This window comes from Carettochelys insculpta, chromosome 2 (assembly GCF_033958435.1).
Source record: "Carettochelys insculpta isolate YL-2023 chromosome 2, ASM3395843v1, whole genome shotgun sequence".
NCBI classification, from domain to species: Eukaryota; Metazoa; Chordata; order Testudines; family Carettochelyidae; genus Carettochelys; species Carettochelys insculpta.
Window position 1 is genome coordinate 113,245,111 of NC_134138.1, and position 20,601 is coordinate 113,265,711.

The 20,601-nt window shown below is 47.5% G+C and overlaps 1 protein-coding gene across 4 annotated transcripts in view; it reads left to right on the forward strand.

Annotated features, from left to right (window-relative positions):
- The first annotated feature begins 478 nt into the window (after window positions 1-478).
- The window catches only part of NFATC1 (nuclear factor of activated T cells 1), a 149,460-nt gene continuing 129,337 nt past the window's right edge, over window positions 479-20,601 (forward strand). For 2 of the 4 annotated variants that reach the window (XM_074987550.1, XM_074987554.1), the window contains exons 1-2: window positions 479-825; window positions 13,111-14,212. In XM_074987550.1, the coding sequence (XP_074843651.1) occupies window positions 687-825; window positions 13,111-14,212 (1,241 nt within the window). In that variant the 5' untranslated portion in view covers window positions 479-686. Of the gene's footprint in view, window positions 826-5,432; window positions 5,508-6,169; window positions 6,504-13,110; window positions 14,213-20,601 lie in introns of those variants that run through there. The other 2 variants (XM_074987553.1, XM_074987552.1) reach the window with 2 other exon arrangements.

A 20,601-nucleotide genomic window follows, 5' to 3' on the forward strand; every position in this document is an offset into this window, starting at 1 on the left:
CTTTTCCAAATTTCCACCGCGAGGGAAGCCTGCGAGTTTTTACATAATGATTTCAGCATGCGGGGCTCCCTCCTCCTCCCCCCCAGCCGTCCCCTCCGTGTATTTCGCGGGCCGAGTGTGCTGCGCGCTCCTGGGAAGCAGCAGCAGCCAAACTTCGGGAAAGCGTGTTCGTGGGGCGGGGGGGGGGGGGGGCGCGATCCCCGATCCCGGCTGGTCTCGGGGCGGCAGCGGCAGGGGCGGCAGCTCGGGCGAGATCGGAGGCAGGAGAGCCTGGAGTGGGGCTGGGGAGGGGGGTCCGGCTTGGGCTCCTCTCCCTGGCGCTGGAGCTCGCTAGCGCAGCTGGCCGGCCCCGTGACATCACGGGACGCGGGGCGGGGAGAGGGGCTGGGACGGGGAAGGCGGGGGTGGGGGGCCGGGGGGGGGGTTTTCCAGCTTTAAAAAGGCGGCCGGCGCGGCGCAGCCCTGCGTCAGAGCGATCCTCGCCGAGCCTGGTGCGCACCCAGCAACACACCCCCCGCCCCAGCAGCAGAGCCCGGGAGGGAGGGACTGGGCGAGCCCCGGTTTCCCAGGGCTATGCCCGCTCTGCCCAGCGCCACGGCCCGCGGGCCAGCGGCTGCCGTCTGACTTGTGCCCCCGCGGGGAGGGGAGGGCGGGGGCGGCCCCGCGCGGAGATCGGGCCCGAGTGCATGCCCGGCCCCGGCCGGCCCCCGGCCAAGCACTTGCTCGCCGGAGCTGCGCCGCCAGCTGGGGGCAGAGCCGCTTCGGGCGCCCGGCGGAGCTCGCCCTGCCCGGGCCAAGGCGGCAGCATGAAATCGGCCGAGGAAGGTAAGGCAGCAGCGCGGCGGGCCGGGGGGTTGAGATCGCGGCCCCGCGGCTGGCGCCGGCTCGGGGCTGCGGTGGAGGGGCCGGGCGGGAGGAAGCAGCGCAGGGGGAGGACGGGCTGGCGCGGGCGGTGGTGACTGGGAAGCGGTGTCCCCCTGGTGTTTCCCCAGCGCCGCCCGGAGGGTTGGATGCGCCTTTTGGCCGATAGGGGTCTCCTGCGCCGCTGGCGCGGCGCGCGCTTGGCCGGGCCCCGGGCTCCTGCAGCCCCGAGCGCTGCGATGGACCGGCCGGGGCAGAGCCCTGGGGGTCGGTTTCAGTCCGGCCGGGGCCGTGGGGCCTTAAAGTCCGGCGGAGCGTGTTTGCCGGAGTTACGGCGGGGGGCCAGTTTAGCTTCTTGGATCGCTCCTTACCCCCAGGGTCGCTGCATGCAAACAGCACGCGGGAGTGTCTATCAGCTTTGGCTACACTGCGCCTTCTCGTTCAAAGCATGAATCATTGCAGCCGCTTTCAAAAAAAAATAGACCAAAACAAAACAAAAAAATCCCAGGCTGCTCCGGAGGCTCAGAACGAAGCTCCCTCCTGCAGGTATCGCGCCAAACCCCACCTGCAAAGTTCCTGTAACTTCACTACTCCAGCTTCCCACCTTCTCGCACCTACTCCGCGCTGGTTCGGCGCATGCGATTGTGTGATGAATTGTCCTATTTATGAGAGCCTGTTTCCGCCGGTGAGCGCTCTGGAGGTAACCGTAGTCCCAAAATGTATTGAACAGGAAAATACACGAGCCAAGTGAACTGGCGAGGCTCTTGGGTGAAGGTCTTTCGGGATGTTTTACGGTTGGCCCATGTTTAGGGTTGCGAATACGGTAACCTCTGACCACTAGTTGTTGGCCTTTTTTTTTTAAGCCGAATTAAATGGGACTTCTAATCCCAGGACATTTTCTCCCCTAAAGCAACAGGAACCCATAACGCTCTCTAGGGTAATAAACTTATTAACGAGAACCGTCATTTTGCAAAAGAGCACAGCAAGCAAAGCCCTTCGGTGGGATCCGCGTTCTTTTTGTTAGGAGTGACAGACTGTTTTGGATGGGGTAGCACCCATAAGTCACTTTCACCTCCTGGCAGGTGTAATGTACTTATCAGCTTTCTGGTTTGGAATCAGTTGGGTAGAGGCTCAAGCCTGCCATCTTCAAAGCGAGGGAGGGCGTTTGATACACCGCTCTCCGGTGCGATTAAGGCCAAACATCTTAAAAAGGGCCAGGGGATGAAAAAGTTGAAAGTGAAATTAGTCCGTAGGGTTTATTCCACCCGCTCAGGAGTAGCTTTGGTTGTCTGAGTTTGCAGAGGCATATTTCAGGCTACTCTGCCGTGGCCACCTTTTCTGCACAGCTGGTTTCCCTAGAGAGGTCGATTTCAATTGAAAGAACCCTTCCCGTAGAATAACTCCCATGAGTGCCGAATTATGGGACTCCGAGACTGAAATCTCGCAAACATCTGTTTAGATACAAGTTACTTATTCCGATATTTAGTAACTGTAAATGTTTGTAGCGATTTCGTGGCTTTTCCCTTCTTCAATTTTCAAAGGATGCCTGCAGAGGACTTCGGAAAGGTCTAACAATTAGACAATCAAGAAACCAATTAAGAAAAATTCCCGAGGACAAACAAGCAAGAAACAGAAATGGAGGAGTCTAAAAAGAGAGAGAGTCCTCTTTGTTCTGTGCCTTCCTGCTAAATGAATTAACTTGTCCCATACCTGTGCTAAAATGTCCTAGGCTATCTGCAACAATTGACTTTATTGTAGATACATTTGGGGGGCTAAGAAATTAGGCCATCCGAAAGAATGATTTAATACGTAGGCAGCTCTACAAGTAAAGATTGACTTCTGCAAATTAAGGCTGACCTCTGCCAAGTGGCAACAATCAAATACATTACTTTAAACTTTAACTGGGACGAAACTATGGCATCAGCCGTAGTGAGGGGGTGGGGGACCTTACTAAACAAAGGTAATCGGAGACCTAAATATTCCTGTTGTTTAAAGATTAAACTGCCTTTCAAGCTGTAGTGAACTCCCCTGGGACAACTGTCGTGCACCATTGAAGTCACCGACGTTAAGACCATTCGCACCAGCTGAAGACCTGACCCCAAAGACTTTTTGATTGCGGGGGGGGGGGCGGGAATCCGTGCAACCTTGGGGGTTTTCCTCGGGGTTTTCTTTTTCTAGAACTAGAACTGGGCTCCCCACCGGGTCTCCCGAGTTGAAGGGCATTGTTTTAAAAGACCGGCACATTCGCTCGCCCTGGGCTATCCCTTAACGGGAGGGCTGTGTCCTGCTAGCAGAGCGAAGGCACCGGGGGTGCAGCCCAAAGGAAAACGATTCCACAATCAATGGAGATAGCGGGCGTTTTGTAAGGACATCCTCCCCCCGGCTGCCAGCCCAGGCGCTAATTGGTCTGTCACGGCGAGGTGAGGCGGTCAGAGGCGATGCAAAGGGGTCTGGCGTTGGGGTAGCAGAATCCCTTCCCTTAAGGCGCTCAGCAATGCCCTCGGGATGGCTGCGGCCAGGGGTCGGGACAGCATCTGTGTGGTGTTTGGGGCCGGCAGAGAGTTTCAGCGGTGCTTCGGGGTGGCAAGGCCGGGGAATGCCAAGCTGCGCTCGAGAACGATCGCTAAATCAGGGCCACCCGAAGCCTAGCCGGCTGGGGAGGGAGAAAATGAAACTGACAGCACGTCAGCCCCGGGAGCAGCTTTGCAGAGGCTTGGGCGCCCACAGAGCCCACGGCCACGACGCCCCGCATTCCCACGCCAGCCACCCAAGCTGGGCACCAGAACCCTGTCTAAGCACCAGTCCCTGGCTCCTCCGCCTCTCTGAAAATCAGGCGCCGGGAGAGTGTGCAGGGGGCGCCTAGGGCTGGCGGTGTTAGCCGGAGGGGACGAAGATGGCAGATTGACTCGCTTCAGCGGCGCAGGAGCTCCGTCCTTCCTCCCTTTCCTCCAAACCTGTGCGCCGCCTTAGCGAGCTCTCCAGAGGGTTGCTTCCGGGCAAGGCCGCTTACATCCCGCGGTGATTGAGCCCTGCAGCGCAGCACAGGCAGCTGGGAGCGAAGAGAGGGTGGAAACCCCGGGAAGGGAAAGGTGGCTGGCACGCCAGCGTTACACAATGCCTTAGCCGTCCGGCCTGCCCAGATGTGCCGTGCGCATCCACAGCTGTCCGCTTCGCTCCAGAACCCGCCTCTCTCCGCGTAGCCCAGCGCTGGAGTTCCGAGGCAAGGCGGCGGAAAAGTTCAGTGGTTAGCAATAACGGTGACAAGCCTGTAAGAACAAGCCGCCCTGGGGCACCTGAAGGGCTAACAATTTTATGTATGAGGGCCTGAGCTTTCGCGAGCTATTAAATAACGTTGTTAGGTGCTACAGGACTCCTTAGTCTGTAGCTTCACGAAGAAACAAACACGGCTACTCCTGCTCTCAAACCGTTAATCATTCAAGAAGTCAGAGACCACCAAACATGCAACATCAGTTTAGTAAATTGCCAGAGGGCAGATGTTTGCCAGCCCGGAGTGAATCCCCGGAGCCAATTTGTAGCTGCCGCGCCGCGCTTTGTGATGGAAAGAAAGAAAGGGGGAAACAAAGCACAATGAATTTTGATGCAAAAAATTAATTTTCTTGGCCCGTTGGAATGGAGTTTTCAGCCCTTCGCCTGGAAAATGGTGTTCCCTGAGTTTATAAGGGAATACCGTTTCCACAGCTGCTTAAAAAATACTCCTTTGAAATCTAACCTTCGGAAGGTTGGGACTCAATAGTTGCAACTCCGCGCCGGCTGCAGGGACGGTGAGGTCATTTGCATGTTGTAGTATTTAAGACTGGCGTGGCTCATCTGAAATAAGTGTGTTTCCGGCGGGAGAAGAGCATTCTGGTAAAGTAACAGGGAGGTAGCTGTGTGAGTCTGTACTCCAGCAAAACAAAGCAGCAGAAATGTAGCGCTTTACCGGTTAACACGAGGATTTATTCGGTGAGGAGCTTCCTGGGCCAGACCCACGAAACTTTTGACACAAAGCCGGGGGGGGGGTATACCGCAGCCCCCCTTCAAAGGGCATCGCAAACATTATTGCAACCAGTTTTGCAGGGGCCGGTAACGGCGCTGCTTTAAACCACTCCTTCGCCACTGCAATAGCATCGTGCTTCTCTTGTGGATTTGCATTCAGCAGCAGCAGCAGCCATGTGCTCAGCGCCTCTTGGTGTCTGAAGCCTCCCTCGCTGTTTGCTTCCATCCCTCCCTGCCCTGCCCGGAGTGGCTTAGTTACTGCGGACCGGCCCCGCACCGATCTAGCCTAGCATCTGCCCACCGATTTGCACTGGGCAAATTCCCGAAGTAGGAGGGTGAAGACTCAGGAGGGGGGATTCCTCCTTCCCCCACCGCGCACTTACAATGGCGTTGAGGGTGGGAAGAGTCCCGTTGTCGTGTGTCTTTATGGCAGTCGGCACTAGCGGGTGCTGGAACTAAACGGAAAATATTACAGCTTGAACTCCCTCCCCCCCGAATAATACACACCACGGCTCAGCCCAGCTCTGCTCTACGCCCCGAAGTCCCCAGCCCATCCCGAGGGCGAGCCGCACTCGTCAGCCTCAGCCCCGGGAGGCCCCAGCGTTAAGGGCTGTCAATTAGCCAAGGAGCGAGGTCTCTTCTCCCCGCAGGTTTGTACTCAGTGCGGTGGGGGAAACTTGAAACCGGTGGCAATGAAAACGTGCCTGGCGATGTGGCGGAGTGAAACAGACACCCCTTCCCTGCCCGGGTTCCCCGGGGGAGGGAGGAGTGAAACAGACACCCCTTCCCTGCTCGGGTTCCCCGGGGGGCCTATTCCCCCAGCACGGCAGCTGGAAGCTTGGGGCGGGAGCCTTCGCGGGCTTTTCGCTTCCCTCGGGGTTTATTGAGTCCCAGACTAAGAAAATGAAAACCCAGCTGGAGCTCGGGAGCTTTCGGTAACTTAGGGTGTGTGTGCGCGGGGTGGGGGGGCCGGGCACGACACAGACCGGAGCGCCCATCCCGGCCGCGCTGCTAGCCCACCGCGAGCGGCGGAGGAAAGCCCCGGGCTGCAAGCGGCGCTCAGACACGTGGCCGGAGGAGGGGCGGGAAGGGAGCGCGGCTTTCAGTTTTGCGGCTCCCATTATCAGACAATTGAAAGGGGGTGGGGGGTGGAGGGAGCCGCCCCCGCCGCTCCGTGCAGCCAGGGCCGGGGCCGCGCGGCCCGATCAGCCCCCGGGGGAGGGGGCCGGGGCTGCAGGGGGTGTCTCCGGCGCCTGCGAGGAGGGTTTATTTGCAAACAAGGAACTAGAGCCAGGCGGAGAAGCTCCTGGGTTGCTGAGATAAACCCGGAAACGTCCCCCGAGCGGGAGGGAGGGTCACCGCCACCGCCAGGAGCCCGCCGGCGCGCACTGGGGGTCACGTTGCAGCCCGGGCTACTGGTTCTGCCGCCGCCCGGCCGAATCACCCCCCGAGGCCGGAGGAGCCCAGAGCCCTGCGCGCAGCACCCCGCCCCTCCCCCCCGCCACACGGGAGCGGCCCCACGTGCCCCGGGCCGAGCCCCTTGGGGCGGCGGCGGGGAGCCATGACGGGCCTGCAGGAAGAGCCCGAGTTTGACTTTGATTTCCTATTCGAGTTTCAGCAGAGCGATGACCGCACCGGTGGCAAAGGTGGGTATCGCCCGGGCGGCAGCAGCCCTCTGCCGGGGTGCGGGGCGGCCCTGCTCCGAGGCCGGGTGGCGTGGGGCCGAGCTGCGGTAGCTACGGGCTGCGCTCACCCCGCCTGGGAAGGGGTAGGACAGGTAGTGGGTGCTCGAGAGCCGGGCGGGGTTTGCATGTTGCTGTGAGTGCATGTTTGAAAGGAAGGAGGCAGCCTGCTGCCTTCTGGACCCTCAGAGGTGGAGGAGGGGCAGATAGTGGCTGATATTTGGAAGGGAGGGACCTCTTTTGCCTGTCTAGGTTTGGGAGCTGGGTGGGGATGCAGAACACATTGGACTTGGGAGGGTTACTCAGTCTAGCCTGAAAAAACAAAGTTTTTTGCTGAGTGTGTGCAATCTATTGCACAGGCTGGTGTGCAGACACAGAGATGGGTGTGTAGAGCGGCATGTCTTAAACGTTTTGAGACTGCGGAACACCGAACAGCAATATTTTTTAATGAGGAACACTTCGGAAAATGTTCTTCAAAAAGTTGTCAGACCCCTAGAAACCACCCAGCAACATGTACATCAAAAACAAAATGAAGTAATTTAGTCAGGTGTCATGGCAATGAAGAAGTAACATTGTCTCAGGTTTTAATTACAGAATATAGATGCTATCTGCTCATTTTCCCAAATGCTCATTGCACACTTGCGAGTTGTTCACAGAACACCAGTGTTTTGCAGAACGTAGTTTAAGAAACAGTGGTCTATAGGAGTTTACCATCCACTTGAGCGAGAAGCCTGTAATATTAGGATTCATGTCTGAGTTTTAACTATCCCGGAGTTGGGGACGTTTGTAAATGGGGTTTGGGTTCCAACTGGTTGAGAAGAAGAGTCAGCGGTGAAATCTGGAGTTGACTGTGTATTGCAAACCTGCCACCCCCTCTTGTGTGGGCAAGTGTGTTTTGATCTTTAGGCTTGTCTCTAGTTGGGGTTGAATTAGACAGTACAGTTCAGACACCCGCGGGAGACAGTTTGGTAGTCCAGTGGCATTTTTTCTTTCATCCTTGTCGTGAAACCTATTGTTTGGCTCAGAAGTTGGCACATGGAGAGAAGAGTGTTGTCACTGCAACCTGAGGAGATGTCACTTCCTATTTTTCACTGCTGGAGTTGCTCCCGGTCACATACAACTTGATCCAGCATTAGAATCTTTGAGACACCCACCTCCCCAAGCATCCCTAGAACTACAGTCCAAAGTTCTGACTTAAAATTGAAGCAAACCTCCAACTTTATTCTAGCAGCTCTTCCATGTGTTGGTTTAATGTGCTGGTTTGTCTTACCCACATAGAGATCATCTCTTCTTTGGGATGTGCATGATATCCAAATGCGTTAATCAGTAACATCACACAGGCTGTGTGTACACGTGCCACTTCTTCTGGAAGTGACATGGTAATGAGCCGTCTGGAAGATGCTAATGAGGCATGGATGTAAATTTCCCACACCTCATTAGCATATGGCCACGGGATTCGGAGTCCGCAAGAAGCTCTTCTGGACTCCAAAATACATGTGCTGACACGTGGCCTGCGGGGATCTTCCAGAAGGAAACCCTCCTTCCGGAAGCCCCTTCTTCCTCGAAATTTTGAGGAAGAAGGGGCTTCCGGAAGGAGAGCTTCCTTCCGGAAGATCCCCATGAGCCGTGCGTCTGTACGTGTATTTTGGAGTCCGGACTCAGAATCACATGTCCATATGCTAATTAGGTGCAGGATATTTACATCCGTGCGCCATTAACATCTTCCCGATGGCTCATTACCATGCCGCTTCTGGAAGAAGTGGCATGTGTAGACACAGGCCCAGTGTTTTGCCAATCTGGATGTCAGAAGTCGGGCAGCTAAGGTTGAGATTTTCAGAGGAATCAGGTGCTCCAAATCCACTGTGTTCTCTTAGGCACCTTGAAAATATGGATTTAAGCACCTAAGCAGCGATGGTCTCATCTTCAAAAATCCTTTGGTAGACTCCTGGCCAGTGCCTCTTGGTTTCGTGCTCAGGTTCTAAATGATCACAAATTTGCATTGGGGAAGGAATATTCACCCAGATCAGAATGGTTGGGAGCTGGGGTAGTATGTGTGCTCTCCTTTCTCTTTGCATATTAAATTCAGACAGTGTGTTAGAGACTGTACAAATATAGAGGATTGGTGTTTATAGGAGCTTACCATCAACATGAGAGTGGGAATGGGGCATTTGCTAGGGTTTGTTGGGGCATATCTGATCTATTAAGTTTCCTCCCATTGTGGTCTCTCCTGTTTTGTGTCTGTGGACTCCTGAGAATTAAAATCTTTTAACTAAGCTCTTGAGAGAAATTTGATGAGATATGCAAAAGGCCACACTAAATGAGTGCATGGTCCCTTCAGGCCTTCAGCTATCAAATCTGTGGAAAAAGCATTGAATAATCTTAGGTCCCCTTGATGTCCATGTGGATGTTTGTCACCCTCAAAACAAAAAGAACAAGAAACCCCTTGTACATTCAACACTTTTCCAGGGGCACACAGGCCTTTGCAAGATTAGGTCTCAAAGGCTGCAGAAAGACTGAAACTTATAATTCAGTTGCAGGGAAGAGAAAAGGCTATTTCTAAGTCAGCATAAAGTGAAAAAAGCACAGGTTGAACTTCTCTAATCAGGAACTCTCATCTGGCAACATTTGTTATCCAACATGATTTTAGTTAGCTGGACAACCACTTAACTTGGGTGTGGCCAAGTTTCTCGTGGTCCCATAAAGTTTGTTTTCAGCTACCAGTCCTGATGCTCAGTGTTCTGTGGTGTTATTTAGCTGTAATTTACCCTTAAATGTTTTGTAAGAGCCCAGTAAGCAGTGGAAGAGTTAGTAATGCTGCTTGACAATATAGACCTCCTGTGATCCGGCAAATTCTTTTGTTTGGTGCCGGTCAAATCCTGAGGGTGCCGGACGAGAGAGGTTCAATGGGTAGTATGTTTAGCAGTTGGCACAAAACAAAGAGTCCAGTTCTACTCTTTGCTATACTACTGTATGCTAACATAATGCAAGGCCCAGTATTGTGCAGTGTCCCAATTTCCACATAAGGCAGTGGGAGCTGAGGGTTCTTTCCAACTCATCACATTGGCTGCAGACTGGGGAGCTAATTTCCAAAATGGTATCTTCAACGGGGTCACCATCTGTCATGTTAATTCACACCTTATGTCAAAGTCCAGATGAATGTGTTGTTGGAAATGTACTGTGCATCTTCAGTAGCCACTCAGAAATGCCTTGATTTTCTTTGTTGTTTCAAATTTTTCTTTTCAATAGGCACAAAGTTGTTTGTGTCTGCTAGAGCTTTATGTCACGAGTGATGACCAGATTGCTATAAATCAGGTTTATTATGAATTCCAAGAGAAGTCCTTGATTATAGTGGCATGAATGTCACCTATGGTGATCATAATTATTGTTTTATTAAGATACTGCCATTTTGCTACTTCATCTTAACAAAACAGTGCTTAAGAACTATATTTCTTAAATGTCTCCTTTTGCATTTCACCAAAACTTACTAGCTAGGAATTATCCCTGTTTGTTGTGTTATGGGAGAAATCGCTTAACTCATTTGATGAGAATATTTTCTGACCAAAGAAGGAAATTATTCCCTGGATATAATTTATTAATTTTGATTAATAATACAGTACAAGATCAGGGCCTCATTTTGCTAGGTGTTGCACAAATGCCTAGTAAGAGCTACTCCCTTCCCAAAGAACTTACAAGATATGGATAAGACCACTAAAGATGGGAGGGGAAACAGAGGCAACAAATGACAGTGCACAGTGGGTCAGTGGCAGAGCTGGACCTAGAACACAGGTGTCCTGAGTCTCAGTCCATTATGTGTTAGCATTGGACAATGCTGCAGTTTGCTAGAGCTAAATAATTTTACAAATTATTCCCCATAAGGCAGAGTATTGGTTGATGTAACACAGAATAATCTTGGGCATGAAATAAGGATGATATTAAATAATGCAAATTAACAAGATTTATTAATGCTACTCAGACATCAATTACATGCTGCTGGGAAGAAAGAAGAGGATGATAAAGCTTCATACCTTTGTGATCAGTGATACCGTGGCCAAATTTCTTTAATAGGATTTTTCTTAAGGAATTTCTTTGCTTCAGAGTGTTTGTTTAAAGCGTCAGAGCACAGGTTGAGCCTCTCTAGTCTGGCACGCTCTCCTCCAGCAACCTCAGTAGTTCAGCATGATTTTGGTTCGTTGGATGACCACTTACCATGGATGTGTCCAAGTTTCCTGTGGTCCCATAAAGTTTGTTTCCAGCCACCAGTCCGGGGTCTCAGTGTTCTGTGCTGTTATTTAGCTGTAATTTACCCCAAAATGTCTTCTAAGAGTCCAGCATGTGGTGGACATGTTGTAATGTTCCTAGGCAATATTGATCTCCAGTGGTTTGGCAAATCTCTTGTTCGGCACCAGTCAGGTCCTAAGTGTGCCAGATGGGGTGGAGGGATAGCTCAGTGGTTTGAGCATTGGCCTGCTAAACCCAGGGTGGTGAGCTCAGCCCTTGAGGGGATTGTTTAGGGATAAGGGGCAAAAAAAAAAAGGGGGGATGGTGCTTGGTCCTGCCAAGAGGGCGGGGGACTGGAATTGATGACCTCCTGAGGTCCCTTCCAGTCCTATGAGATGTGTATGTCTTTATATTATGAGAGAGGTTCAACCTGTAGTATATATTCTGAATATCCTGTTTCATCTGTAATATGTCCTAGTGTAATTTAATGAACCTCCCTTTGTAAATAGCCCGTTTCCTAAGGCTAGTTAGAAAGCGATTCAGATAGGTGTTGAATACATTAACGGTCCCTGGCACGCTATAAGTCAGCTTGATCATCTCGGCGTCACTATCAGAGAGCTCAAATGTATTATAGTATTTACATACAATCTTCTTTTGAATCGTTGACGTTAAGAAATCTGCGGGGTCGCTGGATAATGGCATCAAACTGAGTAGAGAGGGTAAACAAAAAGGGGCCGAGTAAGCCACTGCACTCGTGCAACAAGCACAATGCTCATTTGCATCTGCAGTGCTACTGAGGGTTGGGTCAGGTTGGGAATAACAGTTGTGGAAATTAACAAAGCTTTTCCGGATCTCAGCCGGCAAGGTAAGGCACGATCACCGCCTGGGGGTTTTGCCTCTGGAGACAGCAGGAAACAAACAGCGTGTGAAAGAGCTCCTCTTGTAAGGAAGCCTTGGCTCCTTTATTACTCTCATTCAGGTATGAAGTAGGCACCTCTTCCGTAATGAAATCCATAAAAGGCGGGTTCACTGAAGTGAATGTTAGAGCCAGTTACAATATTAGTTTAGGGAATTAAATGGAAAATAAAGGATAGTCTGAACTCAAAACTCAGGGGCTATTTTAAAGAGGCTTTGTTTTCCCGGGGTGAGGCCGGATGCTGCTGTAAGGTGCTGGCTTGTCTGAGGGGTGCTCCAGAGCTGCTTCAACTCCAAAAGGTGCTCTGAAAGGCGCTGGTGAGTTGTGCCCATAGCATTGGCTCTGAATAGGATGGAGCAGGCATTGCCTTTGGTGGCCAGCCAGCTTTGCTCCCTTGTATGGAGGGAAAGAAAGTTTCAGGCTGTAGCCCCACAAAGGCACTAGCACAGAGCAGCATAGCACGTTTACCCTGGCTCCTGCACAGAGATATTGTGGGTGAGAGAGAGGCCACCTTCCTTCCTTCCTTTCCTCCTGCCAAGTCCCAAACCTAAGCACAGCACATGAGAGCAAGTACAGTGTCACCCTTTAGAGTGCAGTAGACAGAAGCCCCTGATTTTGAAAGGTGTTCAGCCGTGCTTGTTCAGTGAGCCAGTGATTCAGAGAGAATTGTTTGGTGATCTCTGACTGCTAGATTTCTGCAACATGTAACTATACCATCACTTCAAAATGTGTCTTGTAATTAGTGTTCTGAACTGGATCAAGTACAGCTGGTGGGAGAGAACACAGTCAGTCCTTAACCAATAAAAAGATTATTGGATATTATGTACTAATGGAATTCCAGTACATTTTGCCACCATGTGAATCCTTCACCTGGTTTCTGCTGGCTTGTTTCAGAAACCAGAGAAGGCCTACAGAAGTGTTCTGTTGCAAAATCCAGTTGTTAACTTGAACCGGTTGGAAACATACCGTAGTGGAACTTCCAGTTATATACGATTTTGTTGCAATGTATTTGATCACATTGTTCATATTGTATTGCCTTCACCTTGGTTTTATGTTTACCTATTATTGATTTTATCTGGGGACTGTGGCTCACTCATACCAAGTACAGGGTTCTGTCTGCAATACCATTGCAGTCTTTCAGCTCTGTGGTTTGAAGACCTCATTCTGCTTTTAAGGTGTGTATCCCCTAAGATTGTTCAGAGGAATGCCTCGGAGATACAGAAACTCAGTTTCCCCAGAGATGACTTGCCTTGTTGTGCCACCAAAATGCCAACATTTTCAAAAGTACCAGTATTTGAATTACTCTGCACATCTGTGTTATAGAATGCACAGGAAGTTTTCATGTGATTATAGCATCATGCTCCACTGAGACTTAGTAGGCTAGTAGGTTAGTATATATGTGCAACATCTCATGTCATTCATTTTTATTTTTTCCAGATCACTATAATTATGCATCTTCAAATATAAATGCCAATTTGCCTCTAAATGTGGCGCATTCCTCATTGTCAACTCCATGTCATGGCCTTCAGACATCCAATCCCGTCATTTCAATTGTCCCATCAACAAATCATCCTTCTGGATATGGAGGACCCATGGACAGTGGGGCCTCTGGATATTATCTATCTCCAAATGTCAGACCTAATGGAGCCCCAGCACTAGAAAGCCCCAGGATTGAGATAACGTCTTATCTGGGACTGCACCATAATAACAACCAGTTTTTCCATGATGCTGAAGTTGAGGAAGCTATCCCAAATGCCAAGCGATCACCTTCTACTGCCACTTTGAATTTACCCAACATTGAGGCTTACAGAGACCCATCTTGCCTGAGTCCAGCAAGTAGCTTGTCTTCCAGAAGTTGCAATTCGGAAGCTTCTTCCTATGAATCCAACTATTCATATCCTTATACTTCGCCCCAGACATCCCCGTGGCAGTCCCCATGTGTGTCTCCTAAGACCACTGACCCTGAGGAGGGGTATCAGCGCAGTATGGTGGCCTGTACTTTACTTAATTCACCAAGACATTCTCCATCTACGTCTCCCAGAACAAGCATTACAGAGGAAAACTGGCTGAGCACTCGCCACTCAAGGCCGTCGTCTCCCTGTAACAAAAGAAAATACAGCCTAAACGGTAGGCAGACGTCTTACTCGCCACACCACTCTCCGACACCTTCTCCTCAGAGTTCTCCTCGGGTTAGTGTGACTGATGACACATGGCTGGGAAACACTAACCAGTACACCAGCTCTGCAATAGTTGCAGCCATCAATGCCCTTACCACTGACAGCACAATAGACATGAATGATGGGATTCCTATTAAGTCTAGAAAGACTGCAATAGATCATACCCCTTCCGTGACACTCAAAACTGAACCAAGTGGTGAGGATCATGGGACCATATCACCATCAGCTGATCTATCACCTGAAGAATTTTCTGGGTTTCAGCACATCAGGAAAGGAAACTTCTGTGATCAGTACCTTTCTGTGCCACAGCATCCATACCAGTGGGCCAAACCAAAGTCTCTGTGTCCTACATCATACATGAGGTAAGGCTTCCAGACTCTGTGAAGAAGTTCTAATGACATTTTTAGATGTACTTTTTCTCCATTTCCTGTTCAGCTGTGTTTGCAAACAAAGTCCCTCCCCCACTCCTTCACCCATGAAGATTTAACTGCTCTGTTTTGCCTCTTCCTAATACTGCTTCTTTGGTGTATGGATGTAGTACCCCTCATTAAAACACTGAATGGTAAAATGCAGCCTGAAGAGTCACCCATGGGGTGCAGGGCTAAACTGGCCAGCCAGTATTCTTTTTCCTAGAGACTAGAAACCCAATCCTGGTGGTCTACAGACAAAGAAAACAAATACATTCAAAATCATAGCTCTGTCAGTCAGTAGGACAACATGGTGCTGCTATGCCATTACTTAATTAGATCAACATTTCATCTTTTCCCCGCATGAAATAATGGCAAGCCCCACCAACGTGCCTGCTAAGGGGCTCTTCTAGAGTACAAAAACACATCACGACTTGTCCTGTGGCACCTTACAGACTAACAGCTGTACTGGAGCATAAACTTTTGTGGGCAAAGACCCACTTCTTCAGATGCTTTGCCCATGAAAGCTTATGCTCCAATAAATCTGTTAGTCTATAAGGTGCCACAGGACTTATTATTATTTTTGTGGATACAGCCTAACATGGCTACCCCTCTGATGCTTTTCAACATGACTTGGTTATTTTATACAATGCAGTAACCATATACTCTGTGTTCCTTTCACCTGACAGCTATGTCTGCCTTTCTTTCTTGTGTGTCGGACAAGACTTTTTTTTTTACAACATGCTTTCAATTCTATATATAATGTATATAAAACCACCCCTATTGAAACTAGTAACATAAAACAGATCCCGTCCCATTTATTTATCACATGGTAACACTGTATTTGTCAGCAAAGGAGAAGCCAAATAACATTCAGTTATTAAGAGTCAAAACCACGTCCTGTATTCATGTGCAGCGTTTCATTTTTAAGCCTAGAAAAACAGCGAACAGAGAGGGTGATGCTCCCTGGGATAATGCTGCAGGAGATGTGATTTTTTTTTCAAACACTTTAAATGCTAGTCTAAGAGCTCTAATTCTCGTTGTAAAAGTCAGTGAATTTGTAGGCACAACAAACTATATTGTATTTTGTGTTTTTAAAAGTGTTGAGAAAATGAGGATCTTCAGGGAAAGCATCCTGTGCCCACCCGCCTCTTCTGAGTGTGAGCAAGGCAGCACCTTTCTCAGGGGCTATCTTCAAAAACCAACAAAACAAATTGTGGCACCTTGTATCACTATAAACAGGGCTGTGCCTCTTCAGCCTCAAATAAAGTCCTTTGCCGCGTCCTCCTCCTTCGTACAGATGCATAATTCAAGGATGACCTAGAGCAGCATTTCTCAAACGAGCCCACCATAGTCATGTGCTGATAAAATGGGTCTTTCTTGTGTCCATAGCCTCCTGGACAAAGGGTGAGGGACAAAGCAGTGGTCTCCCCTCTGGAGACACGTGAGCTGGAAGATCAGGCCGGTAGAGAGTTCCCCACGTTTCCAGGAGTGATGGGATTGGGCTTCAGCTCTGGGATGGCAGGTGGCAGGCTCCAGTCACTTTGAGCTCTGCCCCTTGACCCTTTCCCTGGGCCATGGGAGGTTCAGGCTCAGTTCCCTGGTTGTGCAATGGAGGACTTTGGCCCCTAGCTCACTTTCCCTATTGTCATTGGCCCACACTGCCTCTCCCAGCTCCCCGTTACCCCAGAACCACTGCCTCAGTACCCACCTCCCCGTACACTTCTTAATTATTTGTCCCTGGGCTTCCCCGGGCTGAGTAAATCTGCCATGAAAAGTGATATTAACAGATGCACAAATGTACAAAGCAAAAACAAACAAACACACACAAAAAAAATAACACCCCACCCCCAAACTAAGAAAAGACATTAGTAATGTATGAATTACGTTATTTGTGTTTCTATTCCGTTTAGATCCAGTAAAGCATGGAGATAACTGTACATTATTTTTATTATTGAGTGTGCCCCCTGCAACCAAAACCCACCCCCCCGCATAAGTAAATTACAATGTTCTGGGCATGTATGTGTACATATTTAGTTGTTTCTCCTAAAGTTAATTAAGTACTTTAGGGAAAACTGTCGGAGTGGCCCCAGCAACAGTTGGTGGGGACATTCTGAGGCCATCCAAAATTTTGTCTTAAGAATCCCTGATCTCAAGCATCTGTTTGAGTTTCCTTCAGCAGCCTATTCCTGTACACCCCTGAACTCTCTCCATTCCAGGGAATGTGATGGGTGCCTTTCAGAACTGGGCCATAGGTTTGTATAGCATTAGACAGATCCCTTAGGGCCTGCTTATGTATTCTAAAAAAGCATTTTTGATGTCCCTTCAACAGTATAAACTAGTCTAAATACATTGAAAGAGGAAGGTTTATTTTTGTTTAAAATTTCAAGGAAATAATACAACAATTTGACCAAAAATTAACTTTCAGTTACAGAAGGCCTCTTTTCAAATTTTATTATGTACAGTCAGAATGCACAGAACATTCCTATGTGCTAATACAAACAAAAAAGGTGAAATGTACAAAGCTGAGCGTCCGTATGCTGTGTATTTAACATTTTTTCCACTGTTTTGGTCTTGTGTAAAATATGTTTCCTGGTTTGCAATATGTTTCCATGTGATCTCATTAACTTGTGCTCTGGGGCAGCTGGAGGCTACCGTAGAAATGCGATTTTAAGTTATTTCACCAATCAAATACACTGACCAAGCTTCCTTCCACAAAAAACACCTCTCATTTTATGTATATGAAAGAGTGCCGGGCAATTGAACACAGACGTCAACAGGATCACAGACTACGCAATAAAAATTGTTATTTTAAATCTTTCCAAAAACTGGATAAGAATTTGTCACAACAGATCTGAATTTTTTTCCTGTTATTTTACACATCTGTTCTATTTCAGATGATGGAATTATAAAGTTAGGTTCCAACAAACAATACACATTCCAAAATCCACTTTGTTATAAGGATTTTTAGATAACCCCATTTAATGACTATCTGTATCTCTTCCTGAATATGTATTATAATTTTAATAAAAAGAAATGGTGATTTGGAAAATCACTGGATTTCTTTCTTTACCTTTCTTAACCTCTAATTTGTTAGTTTTCTTCCATTGAACCATCTGCCAGTAGTAAGGGCCATATCCCTGTAAATTTACCTCCAGAGGTCCTTAGACAATCAAGGAAACCATTTTTTTAAAATTGTTTATAAAATTGACATTTTTGTACTCATTGCAATTTTTAAGGTTTACAGAGGGGAAGGGAGAAAGAAAGGACAGACAAGTGGCCAGAATGATTTCTCCCTCAAACAAAACTTGCCTCATCCTGAAGTCCTTGTGTTCTTAAAATTTCTGTTAATTTCAGTGTGGGTTCAAGGCATGCATAAAGATTGCAGGATTAGGACAATTTAGGCTCTGATCCTGATTCTGAGTTCCATGGCAAAACCCCCATTGACTTTGGATGGGAGCATGATTGGGTGCTTAGACCCAAATCTTACAGTGGGGTGTGCTAGCACAAACCCTTGTGCTCAAAAGGAGACCCGCTGAAGTCCCCGGAACTCTGCATGGATGCTGTGGATCGCAGTGAAGAATTGGACGTAGCTGCATACAGTCCCATTCAAGGCATGCAGCATTATAGATGAGTTGAATCAGCCCATGTGGCTCTGGGCAGGATTTCTCAGTCTTAGCCTTTAATCTTATATTGTGTTCTTTAGGGGGTAGAACATGTTTATAAGGGAAACAGATATTTACAAGATATATGTTCACTCATATAAGCTGTGTATGAAGATCACTTCCTACTTTGTAGTCTAACATCTTGGTTATCAGGCTATTTGGTGCTTATCTCACCTTTATTACATTAGTGATATATCCATAGACCACATGAGACAAAACAAATAAAAAAATATGACTCAGCCATCCTCTTGAATTTTACCTGTCCGAACGATCCATAGAAAAGAATCATTTTTCATTTGTAATTAATCTTCTAGAGAAAGTGGAGCATATAATTAAAAGAAAACACTTTATCAGCCATTTATTTTGTAAACATATTTTTCTATATTTATCAAGCAATCCCTGCCTATATATCTCACATACTTACTTAAAACGTTTTGGTGCTAATGTGCGCTAAGGATGATCTGTTAAAAGCAGACTTAGCAATGCTACACTTTATTTCACTTTTAATCTTGAGCATGTATAAAGACAATATTGTGATGATCAGTGCTTAGGAACTTTTTAAAAATAATAGGCTTTAAAATAATTATTAGCATGTCCAAAAGTCTCATTATAGTATCAAAAACAACTGGCATCTCATTTCACAAAAAATCAAGATTTCTGAAATCCTTGTGCAAGATGTGTGTTTCTGCCTGTTGAGCTGATAGATCTGTATGTCTGGACTGTATTACATTTTAAATTTCCTAGAGACTTGTCCACTGAAAAGCATCCCCTTCATTTTGTATGTTATGCTTAATTTATCAAATGAAACCAAAAAGTGTGATGGCCTATAACATTTGTGTTTGAATGAATTGTAGGGCAGTATAATATTGCTAGGTTCTCTGGTCAGATGCATGTATTTATGAGGTATGCCACATAAAAAGCTTCCAGGAATGGAATGTCCAGTTTCAGCTGGGTTTATAAAAGCTCTCTTGGTATGTTTTCTTGTATGGATTTTTCTCCTAAAAGTTGAATGCTAACTTTTTTAGCTCAGTCTGTTTTTCAGTCTGTAAAACTGTACATGCAGGTACTTGTGCCCACAGAAATGCACATTCATGCATTTTTACACGTGGAAGCTGTAGTTTACAGTTACGAATTGGATAGCTGGATACCCATCTACCTGAGTGGCAAATACACATTTGGTCTTTGCATACCTGTACTTTTTTTTCATGACTTGATGTTAAATCTTAAGCCTCCAGTTTTGCAAATACCAAGTGTTCAAAAATCACAAATAGATTTCCTTTTCTTGCCACATTTAAAGTAACATATTTGGGATTCTTTTTCTTTACCTTCCCCTTTTCTTCTTCTGGCAGCCTACACATGAGTCAGGCATAGCTGTAGCTGCTAAGGGTAGTGGGGGAACTGCTCCATTGGAAAGTATTGCACCTGAAGGGGCCACAGAGTTGATAAGGCCATGGCTCCATCCCATAAAGGTGGGCCAGCAGAGCTGTCCCATGGGGGTTAGTAAGTAACATCTGACAGATTGGTGTAGCGGTGGGCACGCAGTGTCTGTGTGCCTGAAGAATCCATAGCTGTGCATCCAACTCCCTATAACAAGGCATCTTCAGGACTGTGTCCTCAGACACCCAGATGTTCTATCTGTAGCTCAGGTGAAGCTGATGGCTGTGGTATTTTGTGTGGCTAAGGTATTGTGCTTGTGTGATTGTTGTAGTGCAATGCTGAGGGCTTGAGTTAAACTAAGCTCTTCTCTTCCCTTGTTTTTGAATGTGTCCAAGCTCCCTTGGGAGATTTATATTAATGGCCTTTGTTTTGGGCTTTTTGATGGATAGTTTTATCGTAGTATAATGTTAAATTCAGAGCAGTGAGAGGCCTCCCATTTTAACTGTGCTGTTTTTATGACCTATTTCTTTGCTCTTTTTATGCCCGTGTCTGAAACATAAGAACACTGTTTTGTCTATGCCAGTGCATTTTGAAGCACAGATTATAGGATGCTCAAATTCATAAATATTGCCACTGAGCATAATACTTTGCGTTTATATACCATCTTTTATCATGAAGAATCCCAAAGTACTTTATGACTAGAAGCAGGAGTCACTTGCCTCATGTACCAGTGAAATGCAGCCACCTCTGGAATGGAACATAGCATCTGTTTTAACAGCCCACTGTGGCACTGCTCATCTGTGTATGACAGGAAGTGAGAAACATCTATGCAAATAAACGTGCAAGGGGAATATACAGTAAACCTGTTTCTCACGTTGCAAGTGCTTCAGGGATGTGACGTTGTCTTCACATGTGCTTTTACAGATACTAATCCTATGACACTTCCATCTTCATTATCATCTCTGAGCTCTATTCAAATATTAATAATAGATAAGCCAAGGATAACTACTTACCATGCAGTAATCTAGCTAGGACATTGATGCTTCCCTGTTCTTGCTAAAAAGTACTGCAAGGTGTTTAATAATCACTAGCAGCCAGGACCTTTGTTTTAAACTATAGGTAAGGTTAACTGCTCGTTTAAGGCTAAATAATGTTGCTAGGGTAGAGATAACATGTTAATTGGTCACTTAAAATAAATTGTTGTGAAACTAAAGCTTACCATAAAAATTGGCATTAAGGAAGAATAAATATTCTCTTGGTGTAATATCAGAGATTTTCCTAAACACTTTTAACTGCTCATAT